The following is a 26,240-nucleotide window of genomic DNA, read 5'->3' on the forward strand; positions in this document are numbered from 1 at the left end:
TCAGGTGATAGACTTTAATTAACTATAATTTGAATTCTTGAACTCCTGATATACTCTAATGCTTTTTTTTTTTTTTTTGAACGAACAGTGCCTTCTTCTTCATTACTGAGAGTCAATCCCCAAAGGCCCCAAAGGGGTTACACAACCAAAAAGCCAATACAAAAGACAACAGCACCAGAAACAACCACTAAGCCCGAAGGCGAAATCAGTGCCTGGAGGCCGAAGTTAGTGAACTAGAGATAAAGAATCTCTACCCACTAAGCCAGGAAAAACTTGACTTAAAGCAGCTACCAAACGGTAGACTGTGATCAAAGGCAAGAATTTACATAAACACCAAACAGAAAACTCCAGAACACTAGCACCGGGAAAAACAACCGCCGGAGTCGGCACGTGTAAAGCATGTGCCTTCTCCGGGAACCCCCCCACAATAGACGACCTTCAGGAACACAAATCGACACCTTCCAAGACCAAAGAAGAAAGCCATAACCCACACGCGCAAAAACAGAACAGCAACAAGACGAACCGCAGAGTCTCGTTGAGTGACCATCTTGACCGAAAAAGGCCGGCGACCGCAACTTGAAGGTTCTTGTCGAAGAAAAACCAGCAAAGGATTATAGATCTAACTTTGAAAACATCTCCACCGGAAATCCACCAACACCCACCGTTCTTCACGGGCTAGTACCTGAAAATCTCTGCTTGTAACAAGAAACAACAGAAAAATAAAAGAAAAAACACCAACAACCTCCACCGGTTTAAGCACCAGGAGGACCAAAAGCTCCAACAGCCCTAAAGGCTTGAAGAAAGAGACCACCCACCTCTAAAAACAAGCCAGGGGGGAACAAAAGAATTTTGGTTTTCTCTTTTCTTTCATAAACAAATTAAACTTCCTTCCTGTCTCAAGAAAGATTCTTTGAAATCTTTTATTCCAACTCATATTTGCGAATTAATTCCTTTTTGTATCCCTTCGTCGAGTTCGTTTCGATGAATAATGACTATCAAAATCAATTAAGTACGTACATATCTAAATCTTTTGGTCTTGTATCAAATGACTAGCTCTCTTTGGTTTTTTTGTCTTGAATTTTATAATTTGTAGCCCTCTTCCCCATTTCCTGTATTTCTTAGAGGAAAATAAAAAAAAAAAAAAAAAAAAAAAAAAAAAAAAAACCAATCAAGTACGTACATGGACTAAAAGACCTCAAATTCTCTTAATATTTCTGCAAGCACCTCCAAATTAAAGGGAAAAAAAAAAACATTAAAGAAGGAAATTGGCTTGTTTGTGAGCCACCAAGTTTGAACATGACTTTTCTTTTTGGGATCACTTCAAGAGAACAAAGTAAGAAACATAATTATTAAAATAATGTGTTTCTTTAACGATTTTTTACATATTAAAGAACCATCACTTCTGTAAATTGGGTTGAGAGAAAAATTTTCAAACTTATTTTGTAAGAAATTTTTGTCCTAGTTTAAAATAGGAGGTGGAGTTGGAGACTTGGGCTTGTACGGAGGAGGTGGGCTTTTCCACGATATTCGTTGTTTTCAGGTGGGTGGAGGTGGTGGAGGTGGTGGAGGTGGAGACTTGGGCTTGAGGGGTGGAGGTGGGCTTTTCCACGATATTGGTCAGTTTCGCATGGGTGGAGGTGGCGGCCATGGACCTCTTCTGCGTAGGCTCCGAATGGAAATTATTTTCTTACTAGTAATGTTCAGACCTTCAGAACTGCCTTCTAATCTTGGTGTTGTCTTTGTGGAGCCATCAAGCTATAAACTCTTCCGACCACCTTTCAGACCAAAGAAAAATCATAGCAGGTGAAAAATGATCGATCATATATATATAATTAAAAAATGAGTCATATATATATATATATATATATAGAAAACTATTGTTACCGTAAGGAAGTGACGCAGAAGTTGGAGGAAAATATATTCCACCCACAAGAAGGAATACTGCTACTAGTGTAGCCATCACCTTCGCCGGAAAACAACTCATCTGTGTAAAGTTGAAAGTACAAGCTTGTAGAAGCCGGCCTGCAGTTCACCTTTGTTATGAGCACCAACGCTGAGAGACTTTGGAGCAAGATGTAGATCAATGAGTCTCAAACGGAGAGACGTAATCCTATCTTTAAGCCCTCCTCAATCCTGTTTTATGTGCAACCACAAACACAGCAAACAGATAAAGACAAAGACATGCAATAAAGTAATACATTCTAAAATGCAATGTGCTGGACAACAAGCCAACCAAACTGGTTGTTGGTTTTCTTTACCCAAAAAAAGACAAAAACACATGATGATGGTCAGGCTCTACCCAACTTTTTTCCACCTACAACAACCGAAAGTTTTGGTTTTTATAACCTCATCACTTTGCCCAACAATCGACAAGCATTTGTTCCAAAAACCAAAACAAATATTCAACCAACAATCAGAATACACAACGCATATATATAGCACAAAACAAACTTCTAACAAGTCTTCTAGAAAACAAAAATGGGCAAAATACTTCAGAATGTGCCGATTTGATGAGCGAAATCCCCTTTCTTCAACGTCCGGGTGTGAAACCGACGAAAAGACCGCAAGTTACGGAGCACTGGCCGACCGGTTCTGTGGACTGATGGGAGCGAGTTCGGGAGGAAGTTTAGGGATTAGGATTCTTCCGTCCTCTTTTCTTCTGCAATTTCTTTTTGAAATCAATGATGATTCTCTTTTACTTTCAATTCTTTATTTGAAATATTTGAATATTTCAGTTTCAGTTTTAAGTTTATTAAATTGCAGAAAATATTTCCCCCCCAAAATAAACAAATGACGTGGGTATGTGATGTGGAGATGTTTGGGTGATTTGAAAATTAAGTGGATGCTGACGTGTCTGACTGGACATGTATCGACTTTCTAGTGGTGCTAAGTGTCAGTGGCGTGGCGGGGCGTTAGTTTTTGGACGGAGAAGTTAACCGAGATACTAATTCGGTCATTTCTCAAAACTGAAGTATCATCTGTGATGCAAATTGAAACTCATGGACTAAAAAATAAAATTTTCAAATCTCAGGGACTAAAAAGGTATTTAACCCTAATAATTACTACAACTCCATAATTCAATCACGCATATATTGTACCATTCCCATGAATGAAAAATGTTTTTTTCACAACTCTTACACAATTCAAGACGCATTGATGGGATCCATGCATGGTAGGACACACATGTATAGGTCCCACTAATGTGTCTTCGGTTTTATAAGAGTTGTGCATTTGGATTGTGCAACAAACACATCCCTATCATGAAACATATTTTTCAGATGTGAATATAAAAGTCATAATCAACGGTACATAAAACTAACCAATTTCCAATCATCACATTTCACCAAAAACTAGGACACGAGTAGGGGTGGAGCCAGCATCTGCAACTTGGAGGGGCCAAATTGAAGAAAAAAAAAAAGTTGGGGGGCCAAAATTAGGGGTAAAATTTTAAATTTTAAATTTTTTTTTTTTGATTTTTTTTTTTTTGCAGAACCTTGGGTTTGGGGGGTGGGGGAGGCCCCCAAGCTCCTTAGTGGCTTTGCCCCTAGACACGAGACAATGGGCCGAGGTCGCAACACTAATAAATATATTCATATACACCATTTTCGTACACAATTTTATTACATATTGCTCAGATTCTAAACAAATAGTAAGATGTAATTGAAGTGATATAAAGTAGAAAAATTTGTATGAAAAAGTGATAAAGTTTTATTTTGTAGTAAATTTTTTATTTGAGTAAGAATAAAAAATTATTGATGTGATATTAAAAAAAAAAAAAAAACCAATCAAGTACATACATGGATCGAAAGACCTCGAATTCTCTTAATATTTTTACAAGCACCTCAAAATTAAAGAAAAAGAAAAATATTAAAGAAGGAAATTGGCTTGTTTGTGAGCCACCAACTTTGAACACAACTTTTCTTTTTGGGATCACATCAAGAGAACAAAGTAAGAAACATAATTATTAAAATAAAATGTGTTTCTTTAACAATTACATGTAATTGTTAAAGAACCATCACTTCCCTAAATTGGGTAGGAAGAAAATTGCTCAAACCTATTTCGTAAGAAATTTTTGTCCTAGTTTAAAATAGGAGGCGCAGGTGGAGGCTTGCGCCTGGAGGGGGGCTTCAACTTTATCGGTCGGTTTCGGGTGGGTGGAGGTGGCGGTGATGGACCTCTTCCACGTAGGATCCGGGCGAAAACTATTTTCTTGCTAGTAATAATATTGTTCAGACTTTCAGAACTGCCTTCTAATCTTGGTGTTGTCTTCGTGGAGCGATCAAGTGAAAAACTCTTCCGACCACCTTTCAGGCCAAAGAAAGATCATAGAGTCAATTAAGGATCGGACCATCATATATAATTAGAAAAAGGGGTTATATATATATATGAGAGTTTTAGAAAAGTAATGTTAATTACCATAAGGAAGTGATGCAGAAGTTGGTTGAATATCAATTCCACCCACAAGAAGGAATAGTGCTACTAGTGTTGCCATCACCTTTGCTGGAAAACAACTCATCCTGTAATTGTAAAGCTGAAAATACAAGCTTGTAGAAGCTGGCCGGTCAGTTCACCTTTGTTATGAGCACCAGGACGGTGAGAGAGTTCGGAGAGACGTAATCCTGTCTTTAAGCCCTCCTCAATCCTGTTTTATTATATCCATACTGGCCATGGCTTAAAATTCTACAAGCTTGACTTTGAGGGTAAACTTTTCGACTTCTGTTTGAAAGTGGTGCTGGTACCACTTGGCACGCCCTTTGACTACAAGACCCGCGACTAGTGGATCGAGGAGTTAGGTGCGTGAGCATAATCAGGGCCTTAAGCAGGTGGCGGCTTAAGCCCCAATTAAAAAATATTAATGAAAATTTATTTTTAAAAAAATTACGGCTTTAATTATCATATATATTCTTTAATTAGGCCCCAAATTACAGTAAAAATAAAATTAAAAAAGGATTTAATATCAACCGGGCCCAATTTAATAAGGCCCCCAATTACGAAATATTATGGAGATCTATTAAAAAAAAAAACATTGAATGCCTTAATTACCATCAATATTCTTTAATTAAGGCCTAAATTATGGTTAAAATATATTAAGAAAGACATTAATATCTTTGTACGAGATATCAAATATAGATTTTTTATTTATTTTTTTATTTTTTTTCTTCCATGTGTTGCTTTAGTATACACACAATGTTCAAAAATAGTGCATTTATGATTAATCCAATGTTCAAAATATGATGAAAAATAAAAAATTTGATAAAATCCTACATAAAATCAACAATGTCAAAAAAAAGATTAAATGGGTTAGCAATATTATCGGTTGAAAATGAATGTTAAAATAACTTGAATATAAAAACTTAATAAGTAATTTTGCATCCCCAAAATCGAGAAGAATTAATTTTAAATAAAAGGCTTTACTTAAACTTCTTGCTTAAGGCCTCAAAATGTATCGAGTCAGCCTCGAGTACATGCGGGGTGTTAAGGATTTAGATCGGGTGTAATATTTAGGGATCTACTAAAATCTTGATAAAAAATAAAAGAGGATTATTGAGTGCTTCAGCGATCTTCAAATCGACAAATGGCAAATTATGACAAGTTTAAGATTAATTGAATTAAAATCAAAAGGCCATAATGATTAGAAGATGGCTCATACTCGATTCCTGTACCTTGTATAGAATTTAACGGAATTTACAAAAATACTGATGTCTGAATCTTTAAAAAAAAAATTATTTATTTTTTTAAAAATAACACAGGGTTATATCTTAAACTGACACTTTCTAAAGTTTTAGTACATTTTTTTCAAAATTGATGAAAGATCATGAGTTATAAATAAGTGCATTTTTTTTTTTTTTTTTTTTTTTTTTTTATTTATTTTATGTTTCTCATTCTACTGAACAGCCGTAGCCCTTTATCCCAAAATCCACAATATCCGTAACCAGAAATTATCGAATTCCACATAACCAAATCTGGCTCAACTATTGATCCCATGAAATACCCTACTGCCTTCATCAACCAGACCCAGTTTCGAATAAGCCGTCACAGACTCACAAATGCACTATTACAAATGGGATCCAATCCCACCCAACCCAGAAAGTATTACTCCTCCATGAACAAGTCTCAGCGCATCTAAATTGAAGTCCTCAGAGCACGCTCGTATAACACAAGCATAAGAAAAACTATCAGGTTTAGTTTCAGTTTTAGGCATCATGTTAATTAAATAGAGGCAATGCTTCACCAAAGTAGTGGACTTGTCGCATATGCTCGAATTATTGAATTCCAAAGAAGCACCCTCTGGTGGGGTGTTTTGTCGAACAGGTTGCGCGCAGCGCAAATGTCGTTATTGATTGCGTAGACTATTACTATTCTGGTTGCATAAAATGGGTCGAGGAGGTGGGTCTTTATGATTAAAACATGCAGTTGTTTGGTTCTTGACAGGGATTGGTAAATCTTGGCGAGAAGAAAATGGTGGTGGAAGAACATTGGAATTGGATCATTATTTTTCTATATAGGCTGTAATAATTCTACCAGCAAGTGGAATTGGGGGAGAAGAATTAGCTAGTGCACACAAATAGGTAAAAATAGAAGAATGTAATTACGAGCATAGGATTCACTCCCGGCCCGTGCTTAAAGGCGGAAGGCCGTTGATAGCAGTTGTTTGGATGGGAAGCCGTGGAAGATGGTGGCCAAGTAAGCCTGAATGATCCCGTACAACAATGCACCAATTCCAATACACTGAGGAGCCTTAACTACAGCTACATCCCAATTAATTTTATACATACTTGTAGGGGTGGCTGCCATAATAATGGGGATGCTTCGTGGGTGGGACTCCGTGCATCCAAATCTATTGCGGTAGCCCTCCTAAAATCATCAAGAGAGTACTTGCTTGCTTCCTAGAATACTTGTTGATGATGAATAAGCTCACCTCCATAAACCCACTCAATTTCTGAGTAGCCAATTTTTTCGTGCCACAACCGCCATCTCTTTTAATAGATGATGTCCAACACGTGAAATATTTAATTGAAATGGAAGAAGAATGACGGAGTCAATATTCGTACTCAAGACTTTTGGCTCTGATACCATGTTTAATCATTAATTATATATCTAAAAAGCTTAAACTTATAGGAAGAGGTAAATTTAATCATTTAATCAATACTCTAACAAAAATCATATTTGGATTTGTGATGGATCATTATTGGATTTTGATCCAATGTTGATTTTAAACCCATCAACTTTGAGAGTATAAAAAAATAGTCCCTAGCATACTCTACAATTATTACAACTGGATAATGTGACATTAAAAATCAGCATTTGGATCAATACTTATAAAAAATGAATGAGAAACTTTAAACGTTCTTCTCCTTTCCTCCTATACAAGTTTTATAAAAATAACAATTAGATCTGTAGGACTCACACATTCATTCATGTGGGTGCTACATATCCAATGGCTCGATTATATTTTAGTATCACATCATTCGGCCAATTGTATGACAACTACAAATGAGTCTACTAAATATAATGACTATTTTAAATGAAATAATAAAAGTGAATATCTAAAATGCTAAGTCGAATATAATTGCTTTGAAAAAATGAATAGCTAAAAGAAAAAATTGTATTATTTAACTTTAGTTAAACATTTGTTTAGCCAAATATGAGCTCTAGTATCTATTTTTCGACACGTCTTGCATTGGATCGGAAGGAAATTGAAAGTTTTTCAATGGAATGGAAGAGGAGAATCCCATTCTAAACCGTAAAATTTAGGGAAATTTGGATTAAATTTTTTAATTGAAGGATATTTTAACTTGCCCCTTTATTTTTAAATCAGATTTTTTAACTCTTTTTTTTTTAAAAAAAAAAAAGAAAAAAAAAAGAAAAGAAAAGCGTTTTTCACATAACTTTGTATCTAATTATACTAATTTTTCTTTTTATTTCCTTCGATTCATAGTTTTCCATTTTGTCTTCTTCTTTTTCTTTCTTTCTTTCTTTTTTTTTTTTTTTTTTTTGGGAGGGGGTCTTAAACCCCTACCCTGCACAAGAAAGTCCAATTGACTAATAAAAATACCAATTACAAATCATATTTGCGCATTCCTTTTCAGAGCCCTTCGTTCAGTTCGTCTCGATGAATTACAATTCCCTCGTTAATATTTTAACAAGCACCTCAAAAAGATAAAGGAAAAAAAAAAAAAAAAAAAACACATAACGATGGAAATTGGCTTGTTTGTGAGCCACCAAGTTTGAACATGACTTTCCTTTTGGGAATCACATCCAGAGAGCAAATTCAGAAACGTAGATTATCATAGAATATAAGGCGGCGGAGGTGCGAGCATGGGATAAAAGCTACGTGTCCGGCTTCGGATAGGTGTAGGTGGCGGCAATGAACCTCCTCCTCGTAGGCTCCGGGAGAAAACTATTTTCTTTCTAGTAATGTTTAGACCTTCAGAACTGTCTTCTGATCTTGGTATTGTCTTTGTGGAGCTAGCGCCATCAAGCGATAAACTCTTCCGACCACCTTTCATGCCAAAGAAAGATCATATAGTCAAGGACCTTCATATATATATATATATATATATAGATCAAAAAGGGGTCATATATAGAAAACTATTGTTACCGTTAGGAAGTGGTGCAGAAGTTGGTGGAATATGTATTCCACCCACAAGAAGGAATAGTGCTACTAGTGTTGCCATGATCACCTTTGCTGGAAAACAACTCATCCTGTAAAGCTGAAAATACAAAGCCCTCCTGCTTTTATGCATATTATTCGTGATGACGAGAAGCAGACACCACAAGATATATATCTTACCACGTGATGACGAGAAGCAGACACCACAAGATTATTCCAAGAATTAAAGAGCTTGCAATAATGTAAAATGTAGCTGGCGTTGATAGGAATGGAATCTCACAACAGCTATGACTATTCAAAGAAAGAATTAATTTGGTGGTTAACAGCATATATATCAAAAAGATTTAATTAGTCCTTTGCAGGTTCATCTTTACTTTATGGGGCAGCAGTCTAAATTGTAAAACAATATTTACAAGTGAAATGTTGAGTTTGCGGCTAAGTAATTAAGTAATATAGGCGAATTATTATCGTTTATGCATGTGCCTTTTACCTTCTTTTTTTTCTTTTTTCTTTTTTAATTTCAATATGGATTGATTTTTATTTTTTTGTTCTTTTTATTGGGATTATGTTTTTCTTTTCCTATTAAGATTTGTTTAGTTTTTCATTTTTCTTGTTAAATTAAAGGCATATTTTAGTCTATATAAGGGTACGTTTCATTACTCAATAGAACAATAAAGTTTTGAAGTATCAATTAAATATCAGTCTTTCAGAATTATTTCTTTATTTTTTTTTATTTAGGATAATTAGAGTCTTTGTCTTCCCTATTTGTTATTTTCTCAGTTACTGAATTTATTTTTCAATATTAAATTATTAATTTATGTGGCTATCATACACTGTTAAAACAATACTAATTACCATATATATATATATATATATGACAATCTTTAACTGACTAGGTGATAGGCTAACTTGAATTCTTGAACATTAAATCAATAAATCAGCAAGTTAGTCTTGTGACCAAAAAGTTATACTTTCTGTCAGAAGGAAAATTCATCAGCTTTTTAGAAAAAAATAATAATGATAATAATTAGTTTTCTCTTTAATTTCTTTCATAAACAAATTAAACTTCCTTCCTGTCTCAAGAAAGATTCTTTGAAATCTTTTTTCTAATTCCAAGAGCAATTGTGCTTGCTCCCTTTACAGTATACCGCTATAATAGATTTTTTTATTTTTTGCATTTCACAGTATAGCTACTGCTATCACTATCAATCACGATGATATTGTGCTTTCAATATCAAATTACAATACCCAGTAGTTATTGTTATCGTTATCATTATCATTTGGGGATCGTTATCCTCTTTCTCATTGGTTTATAATTTGCAGGTAAAAAAATTATTTATAAAGGGTCAATTTATTGAAAAAATGTATTTAACCTTTAAAAAATTGTCAATTTATAGCATCTATTTTTTAAATTCAACCATTCATCAGAATTTTTCTGTTAAATCCTATCAAAATTTTCAAAATACTCGTGTTTATTTAAAAAAAAAATAATAGATAAATTTTTTTAAAGATTTATACATGGGTATTTTTTGTAAATTTCGTTAAATTCTTACCAATACTTAAATCTTAACAATTTTTTTTTTCCTTTTTTCCCTAAAAAAATGAGGGATATTTTAGAAATTTGATGGTTGAAATTGAAAAAAAAAAATGAAAAAATGAATATAAAAAATTAACACTTTTTAAAATTTGTGTACTTTAAAAATTTAAAGCGATGAAAAATAAAAAATTATAAATAAAGTTGTTCTTAATTTGCCGTGAGAAACACAACTCCTCATTACAAAATGTTTACATGCAATTCTTTGACATAATTAATCCATTCACGCATATATTGTACCATTCTCATGAAACATATATTTTTTTTTCAGATGTGAATACATATAAAATTCATAATCAACGGTACATAAAACTAAAGGCCAGTTTCCAATCATCGCATTTCATATATACCATTTTCGTACACAATTTTATTACAGATAGCTCGGATTCCAAACAAGTATGAAACCCAGCAGAGATGAAATTATCCTTGTATTTTGTATATCTGAGATCATAATAAGTCAATATAAAAGATCATGTGAGCGACTCAAATCAAATCGCATGGTATCAAAAAAAAAAAAAAAAAAAGGAAAGGCTCTAGATTACAAAATGTATCCCGTTTATGTTTACGAATTGACATATGGTTGAACAAACACGAAGCTAACCTAAATAACCAAAAATAAGCCTTTTATTTACCATTCAAGAAAAAAAAAAATAAACATACCGTCTATGTTGGAGCGGAGCATTTTCAGCAGTAATAACCAAAATAACTACCGAGAAAGTACACATTTCTATTTTAGTTATTATTTTTTTATACATACTCTATCACATTTTCTATTTTATGCTCTATTTTAATTAAATAATAGTACAATCTGTTACCCAATATCAACGCATAAAAATCAACCCCATAGGCCCATACGGCCATCTCCTCACAAATTAACAACACCACCAACGCCCCGACAAAGCCAATTAATGAAATCCCGACAAGAAATAAAACCCTAAAAAGCTAATTACCACATTGAAATTGGTCTTTTATTGCAATACCCATAAGAAATTTGGCCTAAAAAAAGGCAATTACCAGCTTTGAAACCGTCAAAAATTCATGAATGACAACAAATTAAAAAGAACGTGCTCATATCCAGGAATACGTGGTCCTCGATCAATGGCTATTGGCTGCTACTGAGTTCCCACAACCGAGACCAGCCCACCTTCCACAACGCTCGATCTCCTCGTCAGTTATTGTTTGGGGGTTGGCTTGGTGGGTTATGGCCGATTATTGTGAGAGCTAGAGACTCGTTTTTTAAGGAGAGAGAGAAAGAACGTAGCGTGGAGGGAGATGGAGTGTTTTGGGGGGCGGCCATGGCTAGTTGCTTGGCTGTTGGAGGCCCAGCGATCGAGAGAAAGAGAAGATGAAACAGAAATAATAATAATATAAAAATTAAATAAATAAAAAGAAAGAAAAATTGAACACTGTGTGGATCAGGATCCCCTCAAATTCTTTACCCGAATTTGATAGAATTCGGGCAGGTAGTTGTGAGTAAGCATTTATGAAATCCACCTGACCGGATAAGCAGTTGGGCAGCCCAACTTTTATTTGGTCGAGTGGATCCCATAAATGCTCACTCACAACTACCTGCCCGAATTCTATCAAATTCGGACAAAGAATTTGAGGGGATCTTAATTCTAAAAAATGGGCTCTTTAACTACTCTGTTAATTGGAGTTGCTCTTACCAATGGAGCAGTGCTACTCCATCGCTCTTTCAGATTCCCAGATCCTCAAATGAACAACTATTCTCTCTATCTTCTCTAACAAATTTAGGAACTTCCCTTTCAATAACCACAAAATATATGTATTTAAATATAGATAACCTCGGTTTATAAGTTCACAACCCCAGTCGATTAATCAAAAAAAAAGATGGTCGATTTCACCAGTTTGCATTAGTATATATGAGTATATCAACTACAGTCAGCTAGAATGATAATCAATTTTATAACATCAAATTCAGGAGCAGAGGACAAGATACCAGTTTATATCTCAAAAACTTGGACTAATTAAAAGCGGAATTATTAGCATTATTCGAAGAGGCAATAACAAATAACTATATATGATGGTTTAATTCATTTCCAATTCATATAAACAGGTAGAATTCAATTGGGTACTTATACAGATAAACCCTAACTGACACACAAGTAAAGCAATCACATCAAATCTGGAGCCAATCAAAATCCAATTTTTCGAGGGTATATATACCTCCAAAGATTGATTTGCTCGTTTGACAATGCACGCCTTTTAGGGTTGGTTTTTGTTTTTGTTTTTCAAAAAAAAAAAGAAAAAAAAAAAGAAAAGCAAAAACATTAATAAATTACTCATAACTCACAAAATATTTAAAATTACTTTCACTTTTATATCACATCACAATAAAAAAGCAAAAAAATACATTCTAAAAGCATTGTCAAAGGATCTCTAAGACTTTATTGTGCATATAGTACTGTCATGGAGAACTATCTAGCAAGAATAAAAAATTAATGATATATATATATATATATATATATATATATATATATATATATATATATATATAATGAATCATAAATCCTAGCTTAAAGTACCCCGTTTGGTTCACGAGAAACTAAAGGAAAAGAAGAGATAAATTGAACTTTGACTCGATCTTGGATTCTTCGGTTGCTTCCATCTCTACAAAATTACAAAGAAAGAAAACTTGGAGTAAGTTGGAGGACCTTTTGACAAGTTCGTATTCTTCATATTTGCTCTTTGAATTGGAGGAAGTTGTTAAAGCTTAGAGGTGATGCCATGCACATATTTTCTTTTCTTTTCTGTTGGTACTGGTCAGGATATACATTTCTGATTTGATGTTTAGCACCCGGATGGGGTACTCTATGATAAGTATGGGCATCGTGTCATCATATATAATTCTTTGTAATGCTGGGAGTATAGATGAGATTTTATTTTAATTTTGCATAGGGTACAGTATTTTGTTGGTTATAAAATTTGTTTGTATAGCTTTTCTTTGTAAAGTGTTCAGTTGTTTTGTTAATGAAAGTTTCTCATTCATATAAAAAATTTAAAAAAAAAAAAAAAAAAAACCTTAAGTAAGCAAAGTTGTTGCATCGGGGTAACTTGAGAAAAGGAAATGAAAGACTTTTAAAAATAAAAAAATAAAAAAAAATTATTTTCCTTTCCTGCATTTTCTTGGCAACCAAACAGTAAGACATCAAGAGAGACAGAGGATTCAAAATGAAGAAAGTCCGATTGACTAATAAAAATACACATTATCTATTACAACACATATTTATGCATTCCTTAAAAACAAAACAAACGAACAAAAATTAAAGGAAATTGCCTTGTTTTTTAGCCACCAAGTTTGAACATGACTTTCCTTTTGGGAATCACATCCAGAGAATAAAGTCAGAAACGTAGATTATTATAGAATCTGAGGCGGCGGAGGGGGCTGCGGCGGAGGTGCGGGCTCGGGGGTGTGCGGGGGCTTGGGACTATACCTGGGCTTAAGCGACTTGTTTCGGACTGGTGGAGGTGGCAACCATATACCTCCTACTCGTAGGCTCCTAAAGGAAACTATTTTCTTATTACTAACGTTCAGACCTTCAAAGCTGCCTTGCAATCTTGGTACTGTCTTCGTCGAGCCATCAAGCCATAAACTCTTCCGACCACCTTTCAGGCCAAAGAAAGATCATAGAGTCAAGGTTAGCCTTGATATATATATATAATTAGAAAAAGGGGTCACATTGACTCATATATATGGACTTTTAGAAAACTTGTTAATTACCGTAAGGAAGTGATGCAGAAGTTGCTGGAATATCACCCACAAGAAGGTATACTGCTACTATTACTGTTGCCATCACCTTCGCCGGAAAACAACTCATCCTGTAAACCTGAAAACACAAGCTCGCATGTAGAAGCCAGTCAGCGGTCAATTCACCTTTGTTATGAGCACTAGGACGGTGAGAGTTTGGAGAGAGATGTGAAGGCCGGGAACTTATGTTGAGTCTCAGACGGAGAGGCGTAAGCCTCAAGCCCTCCTCTTTTTATGCATATTATTTTTATCTTTGGCCAGGTAGAAGAACAACTGGCCACATGGTTTAAAATTCTACAAGAGCTTGACTTTGAGGGTATACTTATTTTTTAAGAAATAACAAATAAATAAAATAACGGAATGAATGAAAATAGAGACAATAATCTTACGTAGTTCGGTTTATGAACTACGTTCATAAGATAAAATCCTTAAGGCTACTACATTTACACTTATTCTTTAGACGGAATTTACACTATAAAATGTCTTAATTTATAAGAAGATAGAGAAAATATAAAATGGTAGGTCAAGATTAAATCAAATCAAATTTAAATACAATCAAATATGATTTTAATTAGGAAATTACAATCAAATTTCTAAAATCAAATCTCATAATAACGTATTCGAACACTTTTATGACTTTTTGTTGAAAGTGGTGGTGCTACTACTTAGGGACGCGCTTTCACTACAAGACATGCAACTACTAGAGGAGTTGGTGCATGACACGTGAGTAAATAGTGTTAGGGTGCGTTTGAGATTGCAATTTCGTAGAGAAAAAGTGTAATTTTAAACCAAATCGTAGAAAATGAACCGTTTGAAAATTGCGTTTTTAAAAAATTGCGATTTGAAAATGCAGAAAAGTGTTCATTCAAATCGCAAGCAATATGATGCTTTTTTGAAAACGCAGTATTTTAAGAGGTTAAACTGCGATTTTAAAAGCCAAACTGTGATTTTGCCAAACGCTTAACTGCATTTTTAAAAATCACTTTTTGAAATCGCTATTTTTAAATCGCACTTTTTAAAATCGCAAACATAAACCGACCCTTAAGCATTTAAATTGATATGAAGCACTTATACTCAATGCCGGGCGTTAGATTCACATGCATGTCAACCAATCTACAGTAGCAACCACCATTATGGTACAGTATACATAAGAACAGTAAATATTAGACACGGAAAGTGACAGTTGCATAAAATAAGTCAAGTTCCCACCACATGTATACATATTACATATATGTAACTCTTGCCTATAAAGGCATACACAGAATTAAATAAAAAATTATTAAACAGTTCTAGTTATAGATTTTTCTTGATTTACTTGTGGGTGGCAGGTGGCTCCTCATAGGATTGGCCCTAGAGTCACCTTTTTTCTTTTTCTTTTTCCTTTTTTTGAAGTACAAAACAGAAAGAGGAAAAAACGATTGTCCGTTTAGGTGTTCGATTTTTGAAATTAGAATTTAATTCTTATTTGGTGCGCGAATTTTGAGATTTGACTTTATGATGTTAATGAAAGGGAAAAGAAAATCAAATAAGAATGAAGCAAGCAAAGAGAAAAAAACTCTTTGTTGCTCTCATGGCATGGGTTGCATCTTTTTTAAAAGGAAAACAAAAAAATTCTCTGTTTCGTGTGTTACAGCATGGGTGTAATTTTAGCTATTTTTCTAGAAGCTTTTATCAACAATTGTGTAGATACTTTTTTGGAAGCAGAAGACTGTAATTATCTTTATACTTATCGATGGTGATGCTGGTGGACCTTTCTTTGATATTGTGTTTACTGTTTTATTTCTTGGGTAGTGCATGTGAATTTGCATATTTACTATTTTTAACTAAACTGATTAACAAGCCACTGAAACCGTATGATTTCAGTTACGCTGGAACCGTAGGATTCCAGTAAAAAAATAATAAATAAGTCACTGAAACCATAGGATTTTAGTTATGTTGGAACTGTAGGATTCTAATAAAAGATTAATAAAACTTTGTGAGATGACACTGGACCATAGGCTCCAAGTGGTTGTAGGATCCCAAGTAACTCGTAAAAGGGGGACCGTAGGATCCCAATTAACACGCTAATACGGACCATAGGATCTATTACGAGATGAGTGCTACAAAAATATAATCAAAAATCTGCATATAAAACTATCATGCCATTGCTTTATATATATATATATATATATATATATTATTGGAAGCAGTGAACTCACTTAGGTATTTTTGTATTATTATCTCTCTCTGTATTATTTACTTATACAGGATTTGAGGATGAAGAGTATTAAAACTATCCAGATGCTTAGATGAATCCTAGTGGCGGTCTTTTGAAGCTAGGTTGCCTCTCATTTTGTAAACTCTTGGATGTGATAAATTACCCTGCTTAGTCTATCTTTCATTTATGTGTCAGACTCATTTTATTTAGTGTTGTAATATTTATTACAGTTTGGTTGGTATTTTATAGTAGTGTCGTCTATGGCATATATGTTACTATTTTTAAAGTGTATTTATTATGTAAGAACATCAAGTTATATTATTTATTTAGAAGTAATTTCAGTTAGCTTTGACGTGTCATTGATAAAACAAAATATATTCCGCTGCCAATTTATAACTCTGATGAGTTGTAATGTCACGTGAAAATCGAAATTTTCACTTACGTCTTTTTGTACAAGACGGGGCAGGGCGTTACACTACTCGTTCTGATCAAATTGTAAATATTCATAGTAAGCTGAGTTTGGTTTCTTTTGGTGATAAAGATATTCCACGCTAGTACATCAAGTTATATTATTTATTTAGAAGTAATTTCAGTTAGCTTTGACGCGTCATTGATAAAACAAAATATATTCCGCTGCCAATTTATAACTCTGATGAGTTGTAATGTCACGTGAAAATCGAAATTTTCACTTACGTCTTTTTGTACAAGACGGGGCAGGGCGTTACACTACTCGTTCTGATCAAATTGTAAATATTCATAGTAAGCTGAGTTTGGTTTCTTTTGGTGATAAAGATATTCCACGCTAGTTTGTTTCAAAACATGGTGTCTTCTTGTTTACATATATACTTGGGATGCTATTCGTGTTAAGTAACAAATCGTGGATTTGTGGTCTTTGATTTGGTTTTCTTTTTTTATTACTATGCAAGCTTTTGTCATTTGGTTGGAGATGAGGGATGCGTTATTGACTAGCAGGAAGCTTTTGTGTTGAGGTCTTCACGGGGATGTGAAATGTATTTATTTATTTTATTTTTTTTAAGATTAGGGATTGATGATAGAGATCATTTATTTTTTTCTTGTGGGTTTAATTAGTGCAGAATGAAAAAAATGTACATCATGGGCTTTTCAGATCCCTTCGTTGCGTACGTTCGTTTGGATGAATAATGTATAAGCTAGGTAGAAAAAGACCATCATGCACATATCTAAATCAATCAAGTACGTAAATTACATAGACTGAAACACCTCAAATTGCCTCGTTAATATTTTAACAAAGCACCTCCAAAAAAAAAAAAAAAAAAAAAAAAAGAGAGAAGAAGAAGAAAGAAAGAAAGAAATTGGCTTGTTTTTGAGTCGCCAAGTTTGAACATGACTTTCCTTTTGGGAATCACATCCAGAGAACAAAGTCAGAAACATATATAATCATAGAATCTGAGGCGGAGGTGCAGGCAGATCCCAAGATTTTCGTGGGTTATGGACGGGTGAAGGTGGCAACTTTATACCTCCTGCTCGTAGGCTCCGGAAGGAAACTATTTTCTTACTACTAACGCTCAGACCTTCAAAGCTGCCTTGCAATCTTGGTACTATCTTCGTCGAGCCATCAAGCCATAATCTCTTTCGACCACCTTTCAGGCCAAAGAAAGACCATAGAGTCAAGGCCGACCTTCATATATGTATAATTAGAAAAAGGGGTCATATATATATAGAAGGACTTTTAGAGAACTATTGTTACCGTAAGGAAGTGATGCAGAAGTTGCTGGAATATCACCCACAAGAAGGAATACTGCTACTATTACTGTTGCCATCACCTTTGCCGGAAAACAACTCATCCTGTAAACCTGCAAACACAAGCTTGTAGAAGCCGGCCGGCCGGCGGTCAGTTCACCTTTGTTATGAGCACTAGGACGGTGAGAGTTTGGAGAAAGATGTTAAGGCCAGGCACGTAGAGTCTTAGTCGACGGAGAGGCGTAAGCCTTAAGCTAGCCCGGCCTCCTCTTTTTATGCATATTATTTTTATCTTTTTTTTATATAAGTCATATTATTTTTATCTTTGGTTAGGTAGAACAACAACTGGCCACATGGTTTAAAATTCTACAAGCTTGACTTTGAGGGCATACTTATTTTTGAAGAAATAACAAATAAATATAAAATAAGGGAATAAATAAAAATATAGACAATAAATCTTACGGGTTGAGTCTATTATCTCCGTAAGATAAAATCTTAAGAGCGCGCTACTATATTTTGCTCTTATTCACTTGATAAAATTTACAATATAAATTGCCTTAATTTATAGGAAAGTAAAAAGAATACAAAATAATAGATCTATTTTAAATGAAATCAAATTCGAATACAATTAAATATGATTTTAGGAGATTACAATCAAATTTCTAAAATCAAATCTCATAACGTATTCTAGCACTTTTGCCTTTTGAATCAAGTCAAATTTAAATGCAATCAAATATGGATTTTAGAAAATTACAATCAAATTTCTAAAATCATATCTCATAATGGATTCAACACTTTTGACTTTTGTTGGAGGTGGTGTTGGTACCACTTAGGAACACGCTTTCACTACAAGACATGCGACTACTAGAGGATGGGCAAAGTGATAGTTGCATAAAATAAGACAAGTTCTCAACGGGTTGCCCCACCCCACACACACACACACACACACACACACACACACACATATATATATATATATATATATATAACTCTTGTCTTGCCTATAAAGGCATGCACAGAATTAAATAAAAAAATTATTAACAGTGTTTTTTTTTTTAAAAAAAATATATTATTCAACAGTTCTGGTTATAGATTAGTCTTGATTTACTTGTCGGTAGCAGGTGGCTCCTCTCATAGGATTGGCCCTAGAGGCACCTTAAACGCTTATCAGCTTATGTTCATGTCCTCTCCATGTGATCATAACAGATTGAATTGAAATAAAAATGGAAAAACTTTTTTTTATGGTTATTTAAATATAAATTAAATTATTAAATTCATCTATTTTTATTAGTTTAAGCTTTTGAAATAAATAGTAATTTAATATTATCTCGAATTAAAACTCTTGAGTTTGCTGATTTAACAGCGATCTGAATGGAGATGAGGAGATATAAGTCGTTTTCGTAGGAATTCTCAATGTTTTGCCTCTTGTCCTATTCCGAATTAAGTCAATATTGTTATTCTGCTTTGGTGAAAAACGACCCACTTCTCTGTAAATGACACCATAGTTAATTTAGGGGTGTGATCTCACTACAAAAAAAATTAAATGTGTTTTTTAGTTACTTGCAGTTAGTCATGTGGATGTGCCAGCCACCTGCAATTAGTCACATATGGATGTGCCACATCCATGTGGCTAATGGTTCACCACATGCAATTAACCACATGGGTTCCGCGTAGCTAATTAGGATGTCGCTAAATGCCAATTAGCCACGTGGCTTTTCATATACGTGGTTATTTAGCCAAGCGGCATTTAGCCACGTGGGAAACCCACATGGCTAAATGCTTTTTTATTTTTATTTTTTTAAAAAAAAAAAAAAACAACCAAAAAAATAAAAATAAATAAGTATTTTTTGCCACCTACCCCTAACCCACGTCGCCGAAAACCAAAATTTTTTTTTCTTGTCTTCCTAATATCGATCGTATACGATATACGTATACGTACGTATATCACTATATCTCACTGGATCTCCGGCAAGATCTGCGCCCGATCTTCGGGTCCAACTCATCGTCGAGATTCGGAGCGGATTTTCCTTCTCCGTCAACGTTCGGAGTGGATTTCCGTTCCCCGGAGACGAAAAACAATAACCGGCATAGAGATTCAACCCAAAAAATCAATATAACCGGCATAGAGATTCAACCCAAAAAAAAATAACAAACAAAAACAATTTCCATTCGCCTTCCTCCCCCATGAAATTCAACCAAAAAAATCCAACCCAAAATTAAAATCCGGCCAACATAGAGTTCTAAGAGAGTTCAAAAGGAGAGAAAAAGCACCGGTGGGTGACCCAAAAAAATTCGGCCTGGAGTGGAGTTCGACGCTTTCATCTCCGTCACCGACGACGAAAACGAGCTTCTCCGGGTGGTGGCGAATGAGCCGTGAGGCCGGTGGGTGAGTCGTCATCTTCTAAAACAAAACAAAAAAAAACACACACACACACACACAAAGAAAAGAGAGTGAGGTAGAGAGAGATGAGGAAGAAGAAAAGAGAGTTGAAAGAGAGGTTTTTTTTTTTTGATTCAATATTGAGAGAGAGAGAGAGAGAGAGAGAGAGAGAGTTGAGATCAGAGAGATAAGTAAAAATAAAAAAATAAAATAAAAAATAAGGCAAAATTTAAAGTGGTCCATACTCGTCCATGTTGAGAGAGAGAGAGTTGAGAGTAGGGTTGGCAATTTTTGATACGACTCGTGAACCCGACACAAACACGACACAAAAATACAGAATTTGGGTTTGGGATAATTGGGTTCGGGACATGATTATAATTCGTTTATTATTATTTTTTTAAATAAAAAAAAAAAAAAAAAAAAAAAAAAAAAAAAAACACAACAAACCTAGCCGCATCACTTTTCTTTTCAATTTTCACTTTTCACTTTCACGCCTCCTAACCTCCTTCAGTCCTTCTTTCACGCCAAATACATCCAAGGCTTCTGGTGGCGATTAAGCGGACGAAGAGGTGCTTAGCCAAATACATCCGTACGTGGATTCGCCCGAAGGAGTCATTGGCTCTCATGGTTGCTCTCATGGTTGTGCCGAGGCCTAGCTATGGGATGAGTTGGAAGGGAGCGATGTTGAAGAGGAATAAAAGATTGATGATGGCGACAGTGACAGCGAAGCAAGGGAGGCTATTGCTCACAAATGGGGAGTCTTCGTGTTGATAATTATTCGAGCCATGTGGTGTATAATCTCCGAAAGGAGGAAAAGATGGAAAGCAGCGATGATGGGTACTGGTTGACCGGAGTTGAGGAGATCAGGTAGGATACTTTTCTAATTAATTTTTAAAGATTTTTTATTTTTTTATACTACAACACGTGTCAATCTTATGGGGTTGACACGTGCAGGGACGGAGCTGGGGGGTGGCCAGTAGGGGCCATGGCCCCCCCAGCTCATTTGAAAAAAAAAAAAACGATGTTTATATGGTGATCATGAAGGATACAACATCAGGAATAACAGATACTTAGGCGATGATACTTCAGAAGAATATGGAACTAGAGAGAATTAATTAGCTGCAGCCTATATCTTGCGTGAAGCCACTAGATTACTCTTTGCTGCCGTTGAATTTTAATCCGATAAAGGTGAATGATGATCAGGATTATTGTGCTAACTTTGGAGGCATGTATAGCAGTGATATGGTACAGAAATTTTGGCCCATTTTTGCTGTATAGAAATTTTGGCCTATTTTTGTTGTTAAAGTGTGAAGGAATAAATCTTTTAGAACTTCTTTTTGTCGATTGGTTCTTTGTGAAACGGTTTATAATTTATGGAGAAATAGAAATGAATTAAAATATGGGTGCAGGCCGAAAACAGAGGAGCAAATTTCTCAACATATTTTTTTGGAGGTTTGTTCTTGACTGCTGAGAATTAACTTGGGAAGATGAAGATTAAAAAAAAAAAAAAACTTGAGAATATTAATCTTTGCAAGAGTTTGAATCTTATGAAGAAATTTTGAAATAATAGGCGGTTCGGCCACGCCATGAAAAGCATCACTCCACCATATTGTGACTAATATTACCTGTTGAATGAACGGAAATATTGTTTTGTGTCGTAGATGATGTAGTGTATAGTTGAGACCGAAAAAAAAAAAAAAAAAAAAAAAAAAAAAGGAAATGTGTTGAAGATTTTTTTTTTTTCAAGCACATAAGAGACTCAATAAGGCGTTGAAAAAACTTGAAGATAAAGAGATACCAAACCTACCCATAATATTTTATATTTATACTTTAACTACATATTTTAATTTATTTTTTGTTTGGCCCCCTCCCAACTAAATGTCTAGCTCCGTCCCTGGACACATGACAGGCTGTTAGTTTTTGGACGAAGAACTTAATCGAGGTACTAATTCATTCATTTTTCAAATCTGAGGTATCATCTGTGATGCGAATTTAAACTCAATGACTAAAAAATAAAGTTTCTAAAACTCAGGGACCAAAAAGGTGTTTAACTCTTTAATTTATAAAACTCACATTGGATCTCACAAATTCAATGATAAATTTGAAACTTCATTGTGTAGACATGTGTAGAGGATGTATGTGTATCATTTTTCTTGAGAGAATGTTAATAGAATAGAAAATTTTATTTTATATATATCGTATTCAATAACAACATAAATAATAAAAATTAAGGAATATAATAGTAAAATCACGTGATACCAGCTTTCTTTCCATCCCTTTCTTAATAAGTTTCCAAACACACAACACAAAGAAGAACACTCCAATCTTTTTCATTCCAAATACACCCATTTTTATTTTTATTTCATTTCATTTCATTGGATTCCATCTTAATTTATTATTTCCATTGCATCACTGTCCCTTACATCGATCCCAGACACAAAGATTACTTTACGTGTTTTGACCAAGAGTTTCGCATATTTTAGCTGTCACGGGAATTAAGCTGGTCTGTTCAAAACCTTGTCACAATTAATGTTTATTAATTTGGCATTTGCTCTTCATAGGACTTTGTTAATATAATTATATTATATTCATTTGTTTTCATAGCTTCCCATTTTATATGAATTTCTGTTTTATTAATTTACAACTTGTACTTGGGCAGTCCTTTTCAGATCCCTTCATTTCCATAAATAATGCACACGAGAGAGACGTATCACATTTAAAATTAATCAAGTGCGTATATACACTGATAGCACTGAAATATTGATAAAAATAAAATAAGAAAGTAGGAAATCTGGCTTGTTTATGAGGCACTGATCGAGTTTGAGGATGAACTTCCTTCTGGGAATCACATCCACAGAACGAAGTCATTGAATCTGATCGGGGGGAGGTGCAGCCGCACGCATCGACGATTGTCGGTTTTTGATGGGTGAGGGTGGCGGAGATAGAACTCCTCCTCCTCGTAGGCTAGTGGTCAGACCTTCAGAGCTGCCTTCTTCTCTTGGAACTGTCTTCGTGGAGCCATCTCTACTGTATACAAGCCATAAACTCTTCCTGCTGCCACCTTTCACCCCAAATAATTAAAAATGGTAGCCTGTGAGAAATGGTCCAAGACTCAAACCTCAAGGGCCCTCAATATATATATGTGCAATTGGCAATACTTTAAAACATCGATCTTGGATTCAACATATATAATTAATGTGATGAAAATAAAAACTATTATTACCAGAAGGAACTAATGCAGAAGTTGTGGGAATATCACCCATGAGAAGAAATACTGCAACTACTGCTGCCATCAGCTTTACTGGAAAACTACTGATCATCATGGGAAGCTGTAAACACGAACTTGTAGAAGCCAGTCAGTTCAGCTTTGCTATGAAAAGAAAGACAGTGAGAGAGGCAGGCAGGAGCAGGCTAAGATTTCAGACGGAGAGACGCCTTAAGCCATCCTGCTTTTATGCATATTATTTTGTGTGTGGTGGGGTACAAAAACAATAAGATATGCTTGGATTTAAATATCTACAAGATTGACTTTGAGACTTTTTGTTGAAGATGTTATCTGCACCTTAAATTTCATGTTGAGTTTGTGTTGGATTTGTAGGTCATGTCAAAACTTGTTATCCCTAAATATCGCCAGTAAGGTCTAAGTCGTATCAAGACATGCATGCATATAAGACTATATAAATCAACTATAATCCGATCCGTTCAATTAAACGAGTCATACTCATCAACTATAACTCGTTAACTAATTTTGTATTGAATTCGTGTGTAAAAAATTGCAAATTCTACTACTAGCAGGGACGGAGCCAGAAGTTCTTATGGGCAGGGGCCGGTGGAAAAAAAAAATTATTGGTAGGGGCCAATAAGCTAAATTTTTAGTTTTTTAACTTATATATATATTTTTTTTTGGAGATTTTTTTTTTTTAACCTAAGAAATTTTTTTTTCAAGGAAATTAGGGGGGCCATGTCCCCTGCCAGCCCCCCTCCCTCCGTCTCTGACTACTAGTATTAAAACAATTGGTTCTGGAGTAGACTACTTAACCCTAAAGCACTATAATCTCAAAAAATAATAATAATAATAATAATATAAACACTCTCACTCTCATATTTTCTGAGCCCAAAGCTTTAAATAAGGATCGAATAATATTGCTCAGAAAATAAGGATCGAATAATATAAACAATCCGTACAGGTAGAGCATAGTAGTACACATGTCACGTGCATTGAATGAAGTCAACTATTCCTTGGCAACTCGTGAGCCTGGTCTTATAATATGGCCAGAAAAGCAGTGTGGAATTTTGTGCAAAGAGGAGGAACCAGCATCGATACTTCCTCATATTTGGACTTAGCTTCTAATGCTTTGTAGTCAAACAAAGCATTCAAACTTGGGGGCTATCTCAGCTAAGCTGAAACTCATGATACGAAAATGTATGAGTTAAAGGTTAGAGGTTCCTTCCCGTAGATTCGACAGTTCTATATTCCTATTCTAGCTTTAAACTCTCTTCTTATAGATTTAGATCTGGACCACATAATATATATATATATATATATATATATATATATACTGGCCGTACTATTATTTGTCTCGTAATCCATGGTCAGAACTCATTATTATTGGATAAGATAAATCCCAAGTAACAAATAAGGCTAAAGCTGAAGATAATTAATCTAGATATACACCAAGCAGTAAGCTCATTATCAAAAGATCATGAAAGGATAAACAACAGCAAATAGCTAGATTGTATCTTATGTTGTTATGATTGTTAAAGCATTTTCAAAATTAATATGTATATATATTTATTTTGTGTTTTAAAAATGTATTAAAGAGCATTAAATGAAGATATGAGTAATGATTGAATACCACCTAAAGACAACTTTTTACCACATTGCCTATGTGGCAAGGTGATCCCCCACTACTTTTTGAATTTTTTTATTCTTTAAACATAAATTAAAGTATGGAACCACTTTGCCACATTGGCAAGGTAGTGAAAAGTTGTATCTTTGGGTGGTGTTCAATCATTACTCTTAAAGTAATACTTGGGTGTATGCATTAAATTGCACTTATATGTATACTCTAGTACGGTTATGACTGTTACTCTAGCAGTTAATAAATAGTTATTCAATACATTGAAGAAGTAACTATTGTCCTTTTATTAAAAAGTTTGTTGTAACCCTTTGCATACAATTTTTTATGGGGCAAATAATTTATTAAGGAAAATGATATGGTAACGCACCTTAAAAGTATTTCATTGTCCAGTTATTAAAAAGTTTTCTGCTTTCGTTTACTTTTTTCTAACAATGATAAAGATCATTTTGTATATATCTTGTATAGTTGTATATGTGATAAACTCAAGAATTGTGATAAAGATCATTTTGTATATACTTGCATATGTGATAAACTCAAGAATTGCTAGGAATATAAACACCGACATACAGTTGAGGTAGGAAGCATTACAAATTACAATCAAATTCTATAATCGTATATAGCATTTCCAAGACTAACGTCAAATTTTTTTTGCTTCAATGGCCGCCTCTTCTTGATCATCAACCTCTTCTAGCCACTACTGAAGCATCTCTATCCCTTTGGAATGATGCTTTTAAATCTGGAGCCTTTCTTATCAATCAACTTCCTTCCAAAGTCACTCATAACGAGTCCCCATTTAAGCTCTTATTGATCAAGATTCAAGACACTGCTCTTGACTAAAATAAGTCGTTTCTGCAAAAAAAATTAAAAAAAAATAAAAATTTCTGTGAATGTTGGCCATTTCTTCACTCATATAATTCACACAAATTAGCCTTTCGATCAAAATCATGTGTCTTCATTGGCTATAGCAAAAACCATCATAAGTACAAATGCCTGCACATACCTTCAAGGAAAATCTACATTAATTGCCCGACATGTCATCTTTAAGGAAGAGTACTCCTTTCCATTCACTCACTGTCATCCTACTACCACAACACCTGTCTCATCG

General features: G+C 34.4%; 3 protein-coding genes and 1 long non-coding RNA gene across 6 annotated transcripts; all 4 read right to left on the reverse strand.

Annotated features, from left to right (window-relative positions):
• Positions 1–1,319: 1,319 nt before the first annotated feature.
• On the reverse strand, positions 1,320–2,126 carry LOC133874776 (uncharacterized). The gene is made up of 2 exons (XR_009901377.1): positions 1,885–2,126; positions 1,320–1,775 (listed from the first exon to the last, which is right to left on the reverse strand). It is a non-coding gene; the product is annotated as an uncharacterized LOC133874776 (long non-coding RNA).
• A 1,778-nt stretch (positions 2,127–3,904) lies between these two features.
• Positions 3,905–4,730, reverse strand: LOC133874774 (formin-like protein 9). The gene is made up of 2 exons (XM_062312643.1): positions 4,417–4,730; positions 3,905–4,304 (listed from the first exon to the last, which is right to left on the reverse strand). Exons 1-2 carry the CDS (start codon positions 4,514–4,516, stop codon positions 4,078–4,080), a joined length of 327 nt encoding a protein of 108 aa, XP_062168627.1. The 5' UTR covers positions 4,517–4,730; the 3' UTR covers positions 3,905–4,077.
• Positions 4,731–8,043: 3,313 nt separating this feature from the next.
• On the reverse strand, positions 8,044–8,813 carry LOC133876567 (uncharacterized). The gene is made up of 2 exons (XM_062314873.1): positions 8,603–8,813; positions 8,044–8,503 (listed from the first exon to the last, which is right to left on the reverse strand). Exons 1-2 carry the CDS (start codon positions 8,745–8,747, stop codon positions 8,289–8,291), a joined length of 360 nt encoding a protein of 119 aa, XP_062170857.1. The 5' UTR covers positions 8,748–8,813; the 3' UTR covers positions 8,044–8,288.
• Positions 8,814–13,394: 4,581 nt separating this feature from the next.
• Positions 13,395–18,183, reverse strand: LOC133875409 (uncharacterized). Of its 3 annotated transcripts, none has more exons than XM_062313537.1 (2): positions 17,901–18,158; positions 13,395–13,835 (listed from the first exon to the last, which is right to left on the reverse strand). In XM_062313537.1, the coding sequence occupies exons 1-2, from the start codon at positions 17,995–17,997 to the stop codon at positions 13,588–13,590; spliced, it is 345 nt and encodes a 114-aa protein (XP_062169521.1). In that variant the 5' UTR covers positions 17,998–18,158; the 3' UTR covers positions 13,395–13,587. The 3 variants fall into 3 exon arrangements, 2 of the variants coding, with proteins under 2 accessions (XP_062169521.1, XP_062169520.1); XM_062313536.1 differs by lacking the exon at positions 17,901–18,158 and adding an exon at positions 13,951–14,200; XR_009901451.1 differs by lacking the exon at positions 13,395–13,835 and adding an exon at positions 17,349–17,793 and having other exon boundaries at positions 17,901–18,183.
• Positions 18,184–26,240: the final 8,057 nt, after the last annotated feature.

The sequence above is a fragment of the Alnus glutinosa genome, chromosome 8 (genome assembly GCF_958979055.1).
Source record: "Alnus glutinosa chromosome 8, dhAlnGlut1.1, whole genome shotgun sequence".
NCBI classification, from domain to species: Eukaryota; Viridiplantae; Streptophyta; class Magnoliopsida; order Fagales; family Betulaceae; genus Alnus; species Alnus glutinosa.